This window comes from Zootoca vivipara, chromosome 7 (genome assembly GCF_965207765.1).
Source record: "Zootoca vivipara chromosome 7, rZooViv2.hap1.1, whole genome shotgun sequence".
In the NCBI taxonomy this organism is placed as follows: domain Eukaryota; kingdom Metazoa; phylum Chordata; class Lepidosauria; order Squamata; family Lacertidae; genus Zootoca; species Zootoca vivipara.
Genome location: NC_142590.1, coordinates 62,823,278 through 62,841,785, shown reverse-complemented (window position 1 = coordinate 62,841,785; position 18,508 = coordinate 62,823,278). Strand labels below are relative to the sequence as shown.

Here is an 18,508-nt window from a genome sequence, read left to right as displayed (position 1 = left end):
CGCAAGCCAGAGTACATGGAGGAGGAGGAGCCACCAGCCCCAAGGCACATTTTCCCCCCGTCGGCATGGTCCTGCGGAGCAGCAGTGGTGAGCGAGGCAGAACTCACAGCACTGACGGCAGCGGATGACTTTGCCAACCGCATCTTCAGAGAACTGAGAGGGGGGAGGGAGCAGGCAAAAGACTTTGCAGAACGCAGAGGGCTGCTTTTCTACAAGGGGGCACTGTACCTGCCCACCACCCAGCTCAGACGTACGGTCCTCAAACAGATGCACGACAACCCAACGGCGGGGCATTTTGGAAGGGACAAGACCACTCACCTAGTCATGAGACACTTCTGGTGGCCAGGGGTGAGGGAAGATGTTCGAGACTATGTACGGGGCTGTGACACCTGCCAGCGGGCAAAGGTGGTCAGAGCAGCGCCACCAGGGTTGCTGGAGCCCTTAGCCACGCCACACAGGCCGTGGGAAGTGCTGTCCATGGACTTCATCACAGATCTGCCTTCTTCCCGGGGTAAGACCGCAGTGTTGGTGGTGGTGGACCTCATGTCCAAAATGTGCCACTTTATACCGTGTGCCAGGGCAGTCTCTGCAGAAGAGACAGCCAAACTGTTTGTTGATCACGTTTTCAGACTGCATGGATTACCTTTAAGGGTTATTTCGGATCGTGGCCGCCAATTTGTTTCCAGGTTCTGGCGGCGGCTCATGAACCTCCTGCAGGTGGAGGTCAGCTTGTCGACGGCTAGACACCCGCAGACCAACGGACAAGCGGAGAGGGTCAACGCCATTCTGCAGCAGTACCTGAGATGTTACGTCAGCCAGAGGCAAACGGACTGGGTGGATCGCCTGCCACTAGCAGAATTTGCCTACAACAATGCAGTGCACGTCTCCACAGGGGTGTCGCCCTTTAAGGCCAATTACGGGCGCGACCTCAGATCTTTCCCAGAGAGGGAGGGGGAGGAGGAGGAGGAGGGCCCACAGGCAGAGGATTGGGCAGAGGAACTGGAGACGGTGCACCAGCAGCTCAGAGAACACTTGGAGAGGGCCAAGGAAGCGTACAAAAAGGGGGCAGATCGCCACAGGCGACTAGGGGAGGTCATCAGGGTGGGGGACAAGGTGTGGTTGTCCTCGGAGGGCCTTCCCACCAGAGGGAGGTGCAAAAAGCTGGCACCCAAAAGGCTGGGCCCCTTCACGGTCACGCAACAGGTAAACCCGGTGGCATACAGGCTGGCACTGCCAGAGGACATGAGGGTGCATCCAGTGTTTCATAGATCGCTGCTGTCGCCGTACAGGGAAAGCAGCAGGCTCCGAGACAGCGAACAAACCCCCGAGGGAGGGGGGGAGAGGGAAGGCAGGGAGCAACTCAATGAGGCCACGGCCATCCTGGATTCAAGGTGGGGGGTGGGGGGACTGGAGTACCTCATGGCATGGGAGGATGCTCCACCGTCCCAGAATGAATGGGTCCCAGCCACTCAGATACAGGAGGAATTCTTGGTGGAAGAATTTCACGCCCTCTTTCCCCACAGACCCAAGCCCTGGCACATGGAAAGGGAGGGGGAGGAGGAGGAGGCACGGGAGAGCAGCTCACCATGGCGCTGGGAAGCGGAGTTTGAGGAACCAGAGGATGAGGTATGGGTGTCACCGAGATCCACCCAGTCAGAGGAAGGAGCAGATTGGCAGAACGTTTTTACCCCCACCAGCTCTGACGCCACGGACTTTTTGGGATTCCCGTCCGCCCAGGCGGAAGGGGGGGGCTCGCAGGACTGGGGGGAGGTATTCACACCAACAGGCTCGGAGAGCACTGAGTTCTTAGGCTTCCAGTCGTCACCGACACATGAGGGGGGCCTGGGGAGGGGTGAAGGAGAGCTTGGGAGGGGGGTGGATGTGAGGGACAGGGGATATCGCGAAGTCCCTCCCCTCCTGAGTTCAAGCCCGTCCCCGAGCAAAGGGGAAAGCAGGGAGAGTTCCGATTCCAGTGGGGAAGCAGGAAGTCGTGTCCGAGGCTCAGGCAAGGTAGAGGAGCCAGGGTCCCAGGTGGGACAGGAAGGGGCAAGCAAGGGGGGAAGACCCATCCCCCCAACTCCAGAATTACGCAGGAAAAGGAGGGGCAAGAGGATGGGTCTGCCAAAGCTTTTGTGTTGGAGAAAGACGCGCCAAAAGCCATTAGGAGGTTCTGAAACCGACTGACCACATCACTCCGTGTAAATAGCAATGACTTGAGCACTGTAAATACGCAGCACCAATAAAAGAATAAAATGCAGAGCTGCGTGGCGTCGTTACTCTGAAGTAGTCCACTCCGGCCACCGTGACACACGTCTTATATTTATTTTTTCCTCAAAAAAACACACTATGGCTTATTTTCAAGGGATGTCTTATTTTTTTCCTCCTCCTCCTGCCGCGGCCGGCATTGCTGCTGCTCCTATCACTATGTCTTATTTTCGGGGTATGGCTTATATTCCTCGAATGCTTAAAAATCCTGCTACGGCTTATTTTATGGGGATGCCTTAAAATATGAGAAACAGGGTAGAAAGTGCCCACACTGGGTCCCTTGCCCTCCAGGCTTTGCGGTGTAAATGGTAGCTATGCATACCTGGGAATCAAAATGGCAGCTCAGCCTTGTCTGTGGTTTGGATGTCTTACTCATTTGTCAACTAATATGAGAAAGTGTCCCTTACCCCACTTTTTCTCTCTTTGTTAATATTACTGCTCTGGAGATTTAAGTGAAGATTTATTGGTTGTGCCAGCCAATCAGCACTGTGCAGAGCAAGCTTGAGCTACAGGTATCTTGAACAGCCCCTCTTCCCTAATGGCTGGAAAGGAAAATTGCATTAAAAAAAGTTACTGTATGTCTGTCTTCACCCTTAGTGTAGATTTTTAAAATTCTTTCATCCCAGAACATTAAAGAAAATGTTTTCTACAAGTGTGCAGCTGTGTATGGGTAGGAGGAGGTACCACTGTTAATAACACTGTTTGAAACATTTCCCATAGCTGTAGAACTAAGCTTTTGCCTTCTGGGAACTTATTATTCGTGTGATTAAAATCTCATCTCTTAAGAGTTTCCTCTGCATTTAATACCATTTCCTTGCTACCTAGGGCGGGTGCTGCTATGCAGTTCCAGTGATGCGAGGAGACTTTCATTACTCGTTTAAACAATGGCACCAAATCCCATAAAAGGAACATTTTCTGGTGCATGCAGCAGTCAGCAATGGGGTCATGGAAGCAGCTTTAAAAAAATCAATAGAAGTTGCAGGTTAAAGGGCATTTTCCAAGCTACTCATTTCCCCCACTCTTTTTTGCTAGCAGGACTTTGTACACAGCTTTGACAAATATCGAGCTAGCTCATTCCAGCCTTGCATTGCAACATTTTGCACTTGCTGCAGCCACCACCATCGCCACAGGTGCTCCCAGTGATGTGTTACACCTTTTCTCCTGCTGCAGCCTCTGCCACTAATTGATGCTTTGGCTTGCCACTGTTTACTGCCTTTGGAGATGTGTTGATCCTCCTCTGATTATTTATTGCAGAACTTCTGTGCCTTTAACAGATGCATAATAGGAAGTAATCACACAGGAGAAGTTCTCTAAAGCACGGAGCAGGCTAAATGCCAAATGCCATGCATGCATGCATGCTGTCTTGTGTTGAAGTATGCTAGTAACCTGTGCCAAAGTAAATCTAAAGTGCCTTGGTGAAGCAGGTGGGGGGCTTTTGGGTGCCATTGTTGTTGTTGTTTAGTCTTTCAGTCGTTTCCGACTCTTCATGACCCCATGCAGGGCCGTCTTAAGCGCCCCTGGTGCCGTGGTGCGCCGGATCTCTCCGGCACCCTCCTGCCCCGTTTCCCAGCGCGGCGGGCGGGTGGGCGCAGCGCGGCTGCCACAGGCGCTGCTGTGCGGCGGGCGGGCGGGCAGGCACAGCGCGATCTCTCCGGCGCCCTCCCGCCCCATTTCCCAGCGCGGTGGGCGGGTGGGCGCAGCACACAGCGCGGCTGCCACAGGCGCGGCTGCACGGCGGACCGGCCAGCCAGCGGGCGGGTGCAGCTTGCGGCGCCCTCCTGGCGGGCCGGCACCGTGGTGCCCTGCGCCACCCAGCCTGGCCGTAGGGCCGGCCCTGACCCCATGGACCATAGCACACCAGGCACTGTCTTGCACTGCCTCCCGCAGTTTGGTCAAACTCATGTTAGTAGCTTTGAGAACACTGTCCAACCATCTCGTCCTCTGTCGTCCCCTTCTCCTTGTGCCCTCAATCTTTCCCAGCATCAGGGTCTTTTCCAGGGGGTCTTCTCTTCTCATGAGGTAGCCAAAGTACTGGAGCTTCGGCTTCAGGATTTTGGTGCCATAGACTAACACAAAATCTACAGTATTGGGATTTCTATCCTGTGTAGAGCAACCTCTCCCAGCCTGTTGTAGTCCAGAGGTTCTGGAGGGCACTAGGTGGGAGACAGCTAGGCTGTTTTGCTCTTGCTTTTCCCACCAGCATTGCATTTGATGGTCAGAGCACTGTGTCTCTTCTAGAGTCTGGTGGGAAACCACCAGCTTAGAGGAGGTTACTAATCATTATGGCAGGATTCCTTAATTGCACTCTCTGATTCCAAGTTCTAATGATTCTGAGATGGCAAATGGGAATGAACCCTTTCTTCCTTCTCTGGAGGCTTAAGGAAAGTGGGACGCGCAGTCTTGCGATAAATCTTTTATTCATATTTGGAAGGCTGTCAAAGTGCAATGTGTGCTCATTCAGTAGTTCCATAATTTTGAGTTTTTAAATAAAGACTAAAAGATCTACTCTCTGGTATTATAGATCTAGCATAGCCAATGTGCGGCCCCAGCCAGCATAGCCATTGGTCAGAGATTATGGGAGCTGCAGTCCAGCAGCATCTAGAGGAAGGGGCGGACTTTGGTAATATGCTGCCCTTTTGTGAGGCCATTTGACACCCTCCCCCCCCCAGCCCTCATGTCACCAGCTTAAGCTGGGGTTTGGGAAGAAGGCATGAGGCTCTGGCAGGGTCCTAGAGCCTTCCTACCTCCTTCCCAAGGCTGCTTGTCTAGTTTTGGGAAGAAGGATTCTAGGACCCTGTCAGAGCCCTCACACCAGGCTTTGAATTGCACCCTCCTCGGCTGCACACTCAGTGTGTCCGCACCACTCACACTACCCTAAATCTGCTTCTGCTGGAAAGCCCCACATCGGCTGTCCTGTTATAGATTGCATCAGAGGACCTGGAGACTATGGCAGTGGGGGGCCTTTGAGAGGATATGTCCTTTCTGATACACATGTGCACATGATTGTGACTTGTATGGCTAGGTCAGGCATCCCCAAACTTCGGCCCTCCAGATGTTTTGGACTACAATTCCCATCTTCCCTGACCACTGGTCCTGTTAGCTAGGGATCAAGGGAGTTGTAGGCCAAAACATCTGGAGGGCCACAGTTTGGAGATGCCTGGGCTAGGTTAACACAGAGGCATAGCATGGGAGGGGGCTGTGGGGGCCATGGCCCTGAGTGCAATTTTGAGAGGAGGCCAGAAGGAGCTGCAGAACAATTGATGAAAATTTGATGGATGCTTGTTCCTATTCAGCAATAAATTGTGGGCTTTCCCAGGGAAAGTAGTGGGACAAAAGAAAAAAACCTCTCAGACTCATGCCTAGAAATCATGGGTCAAACAAAACTGTGGATGATCCCTGTCAGAAATGTAAGCAACACATATCAGGAGGTCAGCACAAAAATAAATTGTTCTGTATCTGCACCTACAGTTTAGCTGATTCCCCCATTTGTATGGTGGAATGAGGAGGCAAGTTGAATTTCTCCCATGAGATTGCTGTGCCTAGATTCCATCCAAATGGCCCATCAAGCCCATTGCTAATTCTTCCCAATTGCTTTCCATTTTATGTTGTGGCTTAAATGAAACTTTAACGTCTAGTTACGAGAGCAACTTGCTTTTGAATACCATTCGATGTTATTCAAAGCAGTGACTCTCTCTGCAGCTGCCCTATTATGAGTGCATGTGCTTTCGTGTTTGGAATTTGAATATACAAAAGCCTATGGGTGGCCTGCGAAATCCTATAGTGCAGGTCAGCTGCTCAAACCAATATGTAGATCTGTCTTAACTTAAGCATTGCAAGCAGCACACCAGTATGAAAACAGCAGCGCCAGCATGTGCGTGTGGCACACGCCACACTTGCTTCCTTCTGTTCCAAGGTTGCCATGTGAGGGATTGCAATGCTGAACTCTCAGAGCCCACATGACACCTTCTCTATGGACTCATTTCAGTATTCCAGCAATAAACTTGGCAGCATAGAGAGCGTCCCAGGGGAAAAAACAACAACCACACACACACACATTGCCATCTCTGCAACAAGCTATCTGTGCAAAACCTTCAAGGGACCAGCATGGACCTCGGCGCTGATGCCTCCATGTTTTTTGACTATGGACACTGGATGTGTATTGTAGTTCAACATTTTAAATACATTTTAGCCCACCCTTCCTCACCAAATGATCTTTGGGTAGGGTACAAATCGTCACTGGGACATGAAGCAGCCTCTCAATCAAACCTGCCTCACAAGGTTGCTGTGGGGATTAAATGAGGGGGCAGGGGAACCAGCTCCCTGGAGGAAAAAGCTGGGATATAAATGCAATAATTAAATAGAAATCTGATATGCCATTGTAATGGGGATCCGCCAAGGGTGAAATAGACCATCACTCAAACTCTTAAGGGGCAAAGTGGTGTTGTGAAAAATATTACAAAGAAACTTAAAGCTTTTTTCACACTTCTGCACATCCCATGCCTAGAAAGCAGTGAGGGCTGAGTGGTTTTTCATTTGCCCCATTGCTTTCCCCAAGAAAACCCACTGTTTACTGCTGAATCCACAGAAGAAGAAGAAGAAGAAGAAGAAGAAGAAGAAGAAGAAGAAGAAGAAGAAGAAGAAGAAGAAGAAGAAGAAGAAACCAATTGACGTTTGTTCCAATTCAGCAGTTGTTGTTGTTGTTGTTTAGTCGTTTAGTCATGTCCGACTCTTCGTGACCCCATGGACCATAGCACGCCAGGCACTCCTGTCTTCCACTGCCTCCCGCAGTTTGGTCAGACTCATGTTGGTGGCTTCAAGAACACTGTCCAACCATCTCGTCCTCTGTCATCCCCTTCTCCTAGTGCCCTCAATCTTTCCCAACATCAGGGTCTTTTCCAGGGAGTCTTCTCTTCTCATGAGGTGGCCAAAGTATTGGGGCCTCAGCTTCAGGATCTGTCCTTCCAGTGAGCACTCAGGGCTGGTTTCCTTCAGAATGGATAGGTTTGATCTTCTTGCAGTCCATGGGACTCTTAAGAGTCTCCTCCAGCACCATAATTCAAAAGCATCAATTCTTCGGCGATCAGCCTTCTTTATGGTCCAGCTCTCACTTCCATACACCACTACTGGGAAAACCATAGCTTTAACTATACAGACCTTTGTTGGCAAGGTAATGTCTCTGCTTTTTAATATGCTGTCTAGGTTTGTCATTGCTTTTCTCCCAAGAAGCAGGCGTCTTTTAATTTCGTGACTGCTGTCACCATCTGCAGTGATCAAGGAGCCCAAGAAAGTAAAATCTCTCACTGCCTCCATTTCTTCCCCTTCTATTTGCCAGGAGGTGATGGGACCAGTGGCCATGATCTTGGTTTTTTTGATGTTGAGCTTCAGACCATATTTTGCGCTCTCCTCTTTCACCCTCATTAAAAGGTTCTTTAATTCCTCCTCACTTTCTGCCATCAAGGTTGTGTCATCAGCATATCTGAGGTTGTTGATATCTCTTCCGGCAATCTTAATTCCGGCTTGGGATTCATCCAGTCCAGCCTTTTGCATGATGAATTCTGCATATAAGTTAAATAAGCAGGGAGACAATATACAGCCTTGTTGTACTCCTTTCCCAATTTTGAATCAATCAGTTATTCCGTATCCAGTTCTAACTGTAGCTTCTTGTCCCACATAGAAATTTCTCAGGAGACAGATGAGGTGATCGGGCACTCCCATTTCTTTAAGAGCTTGCCATAGTTTGCTGTGGTCGACACAGTCAAATTCAGCAGTGAGCAGCCGATTTTCCCAGGGGATAGCAGGCAGGAGAAGTAGAAGTGTGGACAATCCCCAAGTCCTTGGGACACACCCACCCACACCCAGGGGAAATGGAAATCCTGTTTGGGGAAGGGCCATAGCTCAGCGGTAGAGCATCTGCCCTGCATGCAAGATATCCCAGGTACAGTCCCCAGCATCTCCAGGTGGGACTGGGAGAGAACCCTGCCTGAAACCCTGGAGAAATCACTGCCCTTCGATGGAGACAATACGGAGCTAAGTAGATCATTGGCTTGTATCGGGGCTCATCCACACTTCACTAGACCTGCACCTAGAGAGCACTGGTCTGAGAAGTTTCCCACTTGTCCTCTGCTTTCTAGGCATGAGCCTGAGCAGTTTTCTGTTTGCCCTACCGCTCTGTATCATGGAATCAGAGCAAACATCAATCCACAGAAAAGTGGGGGTTGGGTAAGAATAGTTTTCAGTGCAAGGGAGTGTCCGCATAATGGAATGTAGGTGAGTGGGAGGACAATGAAGCCTCCTCTACTAGACAGCATGTACCGAGTGTCTCGTAAAGTAAATTGTTTGCACTGAATTTCCACTGTTTACTCCTGCATTGAGTGCATGCCCAGAAGATCATTGCCCGCCTGCATGAGAGTTTGGAAGAGGCAGCCTGTCTCTGCAGGAAGCCGTGGGTCTGGTCACTTTGTAGGCTCATTACGAGTGGGTGGTGAAAGAGACGAGATGATGTCCTCACCGTGCCTTGGACTCAGCCTGCTTCACAAACTCTGCAGCCAACAAGCTGCATTTGTTGCATCACAATAAAGCACAGCATCACATCCCTTGAACAATGACTCGGTCCATCTCTTCTGTGTGGAGACTGTGTCACCAGGAACTGTGGGGCTCTTAGTGATTGCTCAACTGCAGCTGTGTGTGTGTGTGTGTGTGTGTGTGTGTGTGTGTTACTGAGAAGGCTGGGAGACAAGAGGGTTTAGAAATCTCACTGGGGAGAGAGGTTAAAAAGAAAGCACCATAAGCAATGTTAATGGGGGGTTTTTGGGGGGGTGCTATTCATTGTCGTAGTACAGAACTCACCTCTTTCTCTCTCTCTCTCTCTCTCTCTCTCTCTCTCTCTCACACACACACACACACACACACACACGCCTGGGGACCACCCACTCAAGATCTGACCTCAAATCAATTTGCAGGCAGGGCTAAACCCTAACTGAACATCTGGATGGGGAAGGAGACTCTGTGTCTCCTCCTCCACCCCTATGGAGAGCCGAAGTGTTCAGTCCTGTGGAGGTCCTGCTTCACCTGCACCCCACAGGATCGAATCTTCTGCTCACTAGCTGGTGAGCAGAGGATCCAATCCTTCTGGGATCTGCTTCCTTTCCTGCCTATGACAGAGTAAGATCCACAAGTGGCTACTAAGCCTCTAAAACGCTTTTGTCGTTCCCATTCCTTGTAATACATGAACTGAAAACCTGATAACAAAAGAACTTTCCTGGGGGAAATGTACTGATTGCCTAAATGCTACAATGCTCCTCACTACTGAGGTTTGTCCCTGCCATCACTGAAAAAGTTGTGTAAAACCGACGTTAGCTTTGGACTTGTACATGCGGGCGAAGGGTGAAGGTGGTTTTACACATACGGTACCTATGCAGAGCAACTCTTCGTAGTAGCTGCAGCACTTTTATGTAACGTACCAGGAAAAAGCAGCTGCTTCTGAGTAGCATGTTACTTTAAGCAGGTTACAGGAAGTTAGTTAGTCAGACTGTGCGCTGAATCTCTTGATGCCAATATCCTGAGTACCGTGATACAGCATTTTTATGCCTGACAGTACGCTTAAATGCTTACAGGCTTAAATTTACTCTTTTATCATTATGATCAAAGAACTGTACAGCTTTGATATGTACAATTTGAAAGTTACTATTTTCACATTCATCATCGAAACGTTCTGCCCTTTTCTACAGTGTCTCAGAACTTGCATGTGCATTGTTGTTTCTGTGGAGTTTTGCGTGGTGACCTTAAAAGCCCTCTATGCTTCAACAGGAGGGGTCTGAATTGTGCATCTTATGGGCCTCCACTCCCCTTTTCTTCTCTCCCAGGGTGCCCTGCCCCTCAGAGTCCCTCCTGTTCATGCCCAGCTTCATTCTCTATTCCACCTGCACCTTCTTATGTGCCCCAGCCATTCATTTGAACAGCAGACAGCAGCAGAAGTGCAACAGGAGTCAAACTCCACAGAGATGGAGGTTTTAAGTAGCTCCAGCTTGCTACATTGATGGCTCTTTGCTCCCTGGCTGCACAGTAAACAGCAAGAGAGAATGCAGAAGGGTGATCTTGCAGGTTGGAAGCCTGGTGAGATCTGATCTTTCTTTTTTCCCTTTTTTTAAAAAGAAAGATGAGTAAAGTAAATGGTCAAGGAAATTGGTTTACTTCAGGTCTTGTTTTAATGGAGTAGTTTTTGCCAAACAGGGAACCATGTGGGCATCTAACTGCAAGGGAAGCTATTCTGAATCAGATCTTTGGGTTGTTTTGTCAATAGCAGCTTGTTTGCTTGCTTGCTTGCTTGATTTATTTGTACCTATTGTGTGGCGCAGTGGAACACGTGTAATGAAGTGACTGAGGCGTATTGCATCTGCGGATTTGTGGGTGTTTTATCAGAGGTAGGAGTGATTTAGCCATGTGAAGATGTTGATGTTTTTGTTGGAGGGCTTCTGGGTTTTTTGTTTGTTTGTTTGTTTGTTTGTTTGTTTCCTGACATGATCACCTTGATCAGTTGAAATGTTTGTTGATCTTCCATGATACTGCAGTAGCTTGGCCAAATCAGAGCCATAGGTTTCACCACTGATGCTGCTTTATAAAATAATCCTTTGTGTTGGGTGAGCGGGCTTGAAGGAAATGGCCTTGCAGGCCAAATTAGGATTCCCGCAGAGCCAAATTGCGCCCGCCAGCTGGAGGTTCTGCATGCCTCCCATATAGATTGGTCTCCCTGCTGGCTACACAAATGTACCAAACATTGGAGAAGCCTCCAGTGTGAAGGCTGTACAACAAGTCTGCAGTTGAAGTAACTGTGTGACTAGCCTATGCCTGCCACAAAAACCAATGGAGGGTGTCTGATACCTGCTCTTTCTTCCTCCTACCATGGCGATAACTGCCATGCCCTCTCCACCTGAAGTTCAATTCAGCCATGAACTCATTCATTAGCCATCTCTCTCAGCCTCGGCTGCCCACCTGCAGTTATGAGCATAGCCATACTTCTGGGCCAAATTACAGGGCTGTTGTAAAGATTCCTGGTGCATGTGAAGCGCTCTAAAGCTTTATATAAATGCTAGATGTTATTACCATTACAAAATGCTGTGGGGTCTGTATCCACTCACCTTGATCTAAATTATGGATTGACCTAATTTGACTGATTGATCAAATGTGTCTTTACCTCTCACCTGAGACAGTCCTGAAGTGAAATCATCAACTGAGTGTTAAACACAAAGCAATATTTTGTAAATATGCCTATCACCGTTTATGCCCTGGCATATTTTCCTCTCTCTCTTACTAGTTGTTAGTTTTGACTAGAATGAGTTTACACCGAGAAAGATTCTATTAGGATAGAGGTGCAGTTTGTTTCTCTGCCTAAAGTGGCCCTGCATTCCTCCATTGTAGCTGAAAGGGATGGGATCAACTTCTCCCTCTCCATCATCTATTGGAAGCACAAAGAGAGCTCATCTTTTCCATCGTAATGCACCACTTCCTTCTAAACAACTTAGTCTTTAGGACTCGACTGCTCCCAGCTGCCACACTCTTATGCCTGCTATGCATACAGGTCTCCGCTTTGCAGAGCTGTAGAACCGCCCAGCAGGGTCCTCGAAATTGCTCTCTACCAACAACCCAGTCTCTCTGGGAGTGCACTGTTAGGTGAAACTGCCAGGGGGGTGGGTTTATTTCCATTTGGATCTGTGATGATGTAAAGGGATTTCTTTGCCAATGGCAATTTCTGTCTGCTTGAAGCAGGTCGCTTCCTGGAACCACAATATTTGTTAGCTTGGGCAGATTATTGTTCAAAAAAAAAAACAGGAGGTATGGAGGCAGGCACTACTAAAGCTTGTCCTATGCAGAGTGCTGCATCATATTTTATTGCAACCCCTTTCTTCTGGTAATAGTTTTGTATATATTCCTTGGAATGGGAAATCCACCCGTGGGAAAGATGCAATAGTGGGTGTGGCAAATTAGGTTACCGGCAAAGGTAAAAGAAGTACTGTTAAAAGTAAATGTTCCAGATCTCTCCTGAATATTTATCCCATACATAGGGAGTGGAGAAAGAAGCAGTACAATGCGATCATTTAGCTAAGGGCCATGGGTCAGTGGTAAGAGGGGTTCGAGAACAGGCCTTCTCTGCAGTGGCTCCCCATCTGGGGAATGCTCTCCCCAGGAAAGTTCGCCTGGCGCCTTCATAATATGCCTTTAGGTGCCATGCAAAAACATTCCTTTTTAACCAGTCCTTTGGTTGATTTACATCCTATGCCCTTTTAAAATGTGGTTTTTTTGGGGGGGGGAGGTTGTTGTTTTTATTAGGTATTTTGTGGTTTTACATCTTGATTTTATTCCATGAACCACCCTGAGACCCAGGGTATAGGGCGGTATAATAATAATAATAATAATAATAATAATAATAATAATAATAAAGCATACGCTTTACATGTGAAAGGTCCTGGGTTCAGTTTACAGCATTTGCCAGTAGGACTGGGGGAAATCCCCTTTCTCAAAGCCTAGGGAGCCACAGCCAGTCAATGTATACTATTGCATACCATACTATATCTCCAAACGGTGTGAGTTTCCAGGGGTTCCAGGTGCTTACCCAAGGTTCGGTTTCCTTGGAATGAGGGACAGCGGAGACTGTGGCGTCTTTATGATATACAGTTTATTTATACATATATACAATAAGATGGAGGGGCTCGCAGCATTAACACCCGAGAAGGTCTTACTTCTCCCATAGAGCTTTGGATCCCAGCAGAAATCAGGCACAGCTCTGCCTCTCAGCTGCCAAGCCTGCTTCTAGCCCTCACACACCTCTTGCTTTTTGTCTTTCTAACGGACAGTTGAGGCACAGAGCCACTTCTGCTCTTGCCAAAATTTTTGGGCCAATTCTTTTGGAGCCATTATGGCCCATGCCTGGCTCTCTACTCTCTGCATGTTTATCTGGTGTGTGAAGAGGCTGTACTGGATGCAAAGATTGCAAGAGTGTGTACCTGCTGGGTCAACAGCACTGTGTGGCCTCACATCCCCCCCCCTTTTGAAAAAAAAGATATTTCAGTTCATTGTGTTCAGTACGCTGCCTTGGTATTTCTTATAAATGAAAGGTAGTGTAGACATGCTTTTAATAAATGCAAATAAATAGCTACCTGCCCACCTGCCGGCAATGGAGAGCTGGACTTGTGCTTTGAAAATGAACAGCAGTTTGATATACTGTCTGTTAGTCTCTCGTAATATGACATGGAGCGATAGTTTTTGATTGTCTGGTGTTTGATTGTCTGATGTTTCAGCTGTACCTCCACTTATGCTCAGCCTGTATATTCGCAAATAAATGCAAATTTTACAAAACACCAATAAGCTTTGGTTAACCTCCTTTCCAGTCCTCTGTTTTACCTCTCTCTGTGGTTTCTGGGAAGGAGCAAGAGCTTTCTCCATCTTCCTCAGACTAGGTGGCTGCATTTCCTGTAACTGAAATTTGGTCCGCCCATTCACATACCTTCCAGTTTTTCACAGATGCAGCAGGTGCTTATTTGTGCATATAAGGATGCATCTCACACTGAGGACCACTGCCTAAAAGGCGGGCAAGGGGAGCACACAAACACAAACACACCTTCTTTTCTGACTCATTTACTCTGCGATAGCTGCTGCTGCTGCTGCTGCTGCTGCTGCTGCTGCTGCTGCTGCTGCTGAAACAGGATGTGTTCATAAACTGACCACAACTGTTTTCTTTTTTCTTCTTTTTCCATTTTTAAGCTTCAGAATCATTCCCTCTATTTCTGGTGTTCAGTCTGGAAGTTCCATTGCTCATGTAACCAAAATGGCACCACCCACAGACAAAAGGGAGGTATGGACAGACCTGGGGGAACTCCCAAGTTTACCAAGTAGAACAAATATTTAAAGGGGGGGATCAAGGGTGGGGGGACCAGACCAATGTGGACTGCGCATGCTCAATGGCTGCAGCACACTGAGTGTGTAGGAGCAGAGGGGGAAATGGGAGCAGGGGGAATGGAATGGAGTGACTGGAATCCTGGACAGCAGCATTCCACACTATAAAATTTTGCTGCAGGTTTCACTTGTGTTTAACCAAATTTTCAGCCTTACTACGGATCAGACTGTTTTGGGGGGTGTTTAATATCTGCAACACGTTTAGCAATATTTACTAACTGTTTAGGTTGTTCAATAGGGAGAGGATTCGAAGGGACGCAGGGCATCCTTAAGAATTATAACAAACATGTGGGCCCAGCAGTTTAAAGTAAAAGTGTTCCCAGCATCTTACAAAAAGACAAACTACCATAACAATGGAAACAGTGTTTTTACCAAGGACAGACAGGTTCCAGAAAGTAGCACCTACCACCCATGGTAACTAAGGACAATTGGAATGTATGAATGCCTGGGATATGAAGATGCCTTTTCGGTTTCTAACTATTTTTGGATGGTCTCAGTTTGATTGTATTGACCTGAATCTTTGAGCAAAGAGCCCCCTTCCACCTTAGCGTTCTTGGAAGGAAAGGGCCTTGCTGAAAGCAGGAGAAGGGATCCGTTGTGACTGATGGAGCTGCATCTCGGTGATGGGTTTTGACAGCCAGCCCCACTTAAAGGGATTGCTTGTGTTTGCCTTGCTAGGCTCCTGTGCGGGCCTTTCTTGTTTGGAGTAGTTAAGTGAAAGGCAGCTCACACACACTCTGAATAAGCCACTCATTCTCCCTGTGAAGTCTGAGGACCTTTTCAGTGGTTTGGCAAAGGCAGAGCTTGTAAGCAGCATATTGACAGTATCTCATCTGCAGATTTCCATGACAAGGCTTCCCTGAAAGATAGTATAACTTGCACCTTTGGGGCGTCACTGTCTCTTTTACTATACAGTAGAGCAGTGTCTCAGTGTAGAGTTTGAAAGGACCTTAGTGCAGTGTGACAAACAGTGGCACATTGTTAGGAAGAATATTAGTGGAGTGTTACAAATAGTAGTGTTTTGAGAGAATTCCGGTTTGCAACCAAGATATTCTGGGTGGCATTCAGAATAAACCAGATGGGTGGTATTCAATGGTTGTTCCATTTTCACAAGCATTTCAGCTTGCCAGATGGAACGATTCCACCGCCGCCCCCCTGCCCCTCATGTGCTGTTCCAGGGGTTCTCCCGACCCACCCCATTTTTGTAGGGAATGTGGGGCTGCACAGGGAGGGGGGTAACCCTGTTGCTCAAGCAGAAGTCCTTGTGCAGGGCTTCCACTGATAGGACTGTTTAGGTTAATCTATGGTTATCAGACGTCTTCTTTTCCCAGGGACAGTCCCCAGATTTACAAATTTGTCCCCGGACAAAATCTGTTCCCGGAATGTCACCGGATTTCATTTGATGTCCCAGGATTTATATTTTATGTGTTGTAGATTTATTAGTAGGGAATGAATGCGTGATTGGTTCAACGGCACAAGACACATCATATGGGGACTTCCGGTGAGGCAAAATAGCGGGCGCCACGGCAGTGAGCAGCTCCTGAAGCCAGCCAGAGCCAACTGCACTACCAGGCTCGCTCCGGGCTGTTGAGACTGCCGCTGCTGCCGCCACTGCCAAGGGGGAACCGGGGAAGCCCGGCGCCTCAACTGGAGGAACCACTGACACTTCCCCTGCAACCCAAATTGAGCCTGGTGCGAGAGCATCTGGCCACCCGGCCAAGTGCCCAGTGGCACTCAGGGGCAGGAAAACCCCGGAGCTGGGAGAAGGAGGAGAGGAGAAGGAGAAGGAAGGGAGAGAAAGAGGAAGGAGGAAACAGAGGGGAGCCCTGACCTTGCTGCGCTGCTGCCGCCACTGCCGCCACTGAGGAGGAGAAGTAGGAGAGCACTGGGAGGGCAAGGGCACATGGTTGAGCCCAGGCCCGACCTGAGCCTACTCCACAGTGGCTAGCACTCCAAGAGAGCAGACCAGGACCCAGAGGAAGGCCGCACAACAGAGGAGACCACAGAAGAAAAGTGTCCCCGGATTCTTTGAAAAAAATCTGGTAACCTTAGGTTAATCCTGCCCATCAAAATTAATGAACATGACTTAGGGCGATTAATTTCAGTGGGTCTACTCTAAGTAAAACTTAGTTGAATACCACCCACTGTTCCTATATACGCAAGTGAACTGGGATTTTATTCAGACTGTTTTGGGGAGTTCAGTAATCTGTAGCATCACAGGGACATAGAAGTCTTGCCTTGAGGCAGCAGAAAAGACAAGTCCTCGAAAGCAGAGCTCTGCCCAGGCAGGCCAGCAAGACTACATCTGATTCAGAACTAAGTGGCTCAGTCACAACAGTTGTCCTGTTGGGTATTCATTTTTGTAGAGAGGGGGGGGCACCTCCATTTTGTGTATCTTTGAGAAGCCTTTGCTGTGGCTCAGAATAGCCTCCAACAAAAGAGGGTTCCTGTAACTACTACAGAACTATGCTTCTGCATGAAGAAAAAAAGAGGCCACCAGAGGATGACACCCTTCCCTCACACGAATGAGGTTCAACTCTACTACAGTGCAAATGGGTACAGAGTTGTGAGGCGGGTGTCCCTCAGCTGCAGCTGCGAATCACAGCAGCACAAAGCTCTGTGTTGTGTGGCCTTGCAAAAGTGCTGGCTATTGTCTTTCTCTCTTCCATGACAGAAACAGGGTTGCTTCCTCAGCCTGCACCCTGGCCTCCTCTCCCTTCAACTTGGTTGGGGGAGGCATACTCTTTCATCTCTCTCTCTCTCTCTCTCTCTCTCTCTCTCTCTCTCTCTCTCTCTCTCTCTCCTTTGTGATTGTTTGAGGACTTGAACTGCCCTAGCAAAGAGATTGCCTTCCCTCCACACTATATGTTTCTTTAGACATTTTCTCCCTCTTAAAGGAGCGGTTGACAACTGACTAGCCAGCTGACACCAAAACTCTGGATTGAAGGGAAGCCATAACCTCCATAGTTAGGGAAACCATCCTGAATTATTCTGGCCTGAAATACATTATATTCTAGGGTTAGTCTCTGCCTTTGGGGTAATATGTTTATGGGTCTGCCATTCTAGTGATGAACTAGAGCAGTTAAGTGTTTGCTAACATCCCTTCGTTCAAGATGAGGTGACTTAACTTTTGCCTCCCTGCCCAAGGAAAAAGAGCTTTTCTCGAAAGCAACATGAATGGGATATTTATAAAGCAAGGGGCTGATTTAAACATTTTGGAAACAGCTTACAGGCTTCATGCAGAGAGGCAATCATCTCATGTTCCATGGCCAGAGAAAATGCAACTCCTCACTAAATGGATGTCAAAATATGAGTGCATGTAAAGGAACTGTCAGCTTATTTTGTATGTGTAGCCTAGGGGTGTGTACAAACATATATGCATGCAAATCAGAACTTACCACAATTCTTTCTTTGACATCTCATGCCTGGATTCCTGCTTCTAAGGTGGCACATTTAACAGGCATACTGGCCAACAACACTGACTTGTCTGCCTTGCCCTGCTTCAGCTGGGCTGTTCAATTTATTTATTTTTAAAGCACTGTGGATACATTTATTCAATTAAATGTACTTTCCCCTGTGTTGCTTTTAAAACAAAAACAAATAACGAATCATAGAATCATTTTTACATGTTTGAATGCTGCTTTAGGAATAAGGAGGGAGTGGGCTAGTGATGTCACCAGTTTTTAACCAATCGGTATTGTGCACAACCAGTTTCTGCCATAAACACACACAACTAGTTTCCCCTGAGTTCAGTTAATGAGAAAAGATAGTATATTAAAGTTTAGATTCTAAATGGAAAGAAAGCAAACAAACCAGAGAGCATTTCTGAGGTTATACATCAAAATGTCTACTATATTCATCCTTGTTAGCACAGGAATGTTACAGTTTTTGACAGAGACAAATGTGTGTAAATGCCAATAGCAATCTTTATACTGTAGTGTAGCATGTGAAATTGGAATCATCTGCTCTAGGAGTTTCCAAGAAGTAAGAAGTTGTTTGTGGATTTTCTGTGCGAACCAACCCTTCCTTTAGCTATTAACCTTTTGAATTTCGTTTTGCTTTTCCAGTTGGCAGGCTCGGCTGTCGTCGCGTTTGGGTTATGGCTGCGGTTTGGAAACATATTAAGAGATTTAGCGACTGACAAGGCCTCTCCAGAATACATTTACATGGGTAAGTTCTGTGCAAATGCTGACTGTGTAAAGATAAGTTTTCTGCAACCTTCAGACCAAGAAACTGAGTACCTGAATGGCATATTCTTCCACGACACACTAGTGGCACCCTCTGACAGTTCTCTTTT

General features: G+C 47.8%; 1 protein-coding gene across 1 annotated transcript in view; it reads left to right on the top strand.

Moving 5' to 3' along the window:
• Positions 1-18,508, top strand: part of TSPAN2 (tetraspanin 2) — a 71,808-nt gene that overhangs the window by 14,633 nt on the left and 38,667 nt on the right. The window contains exon 2 of the mRNA XM_035122248.3: positions 18,279-18,381. Within this exon, the coding sequence (XP_034978139.2) occupies positions 18,279-18,381 (103 nt within the window). The remainder of the gene's footprint in view (positions 1-18,278; positions 18,382-18,508) is intronic.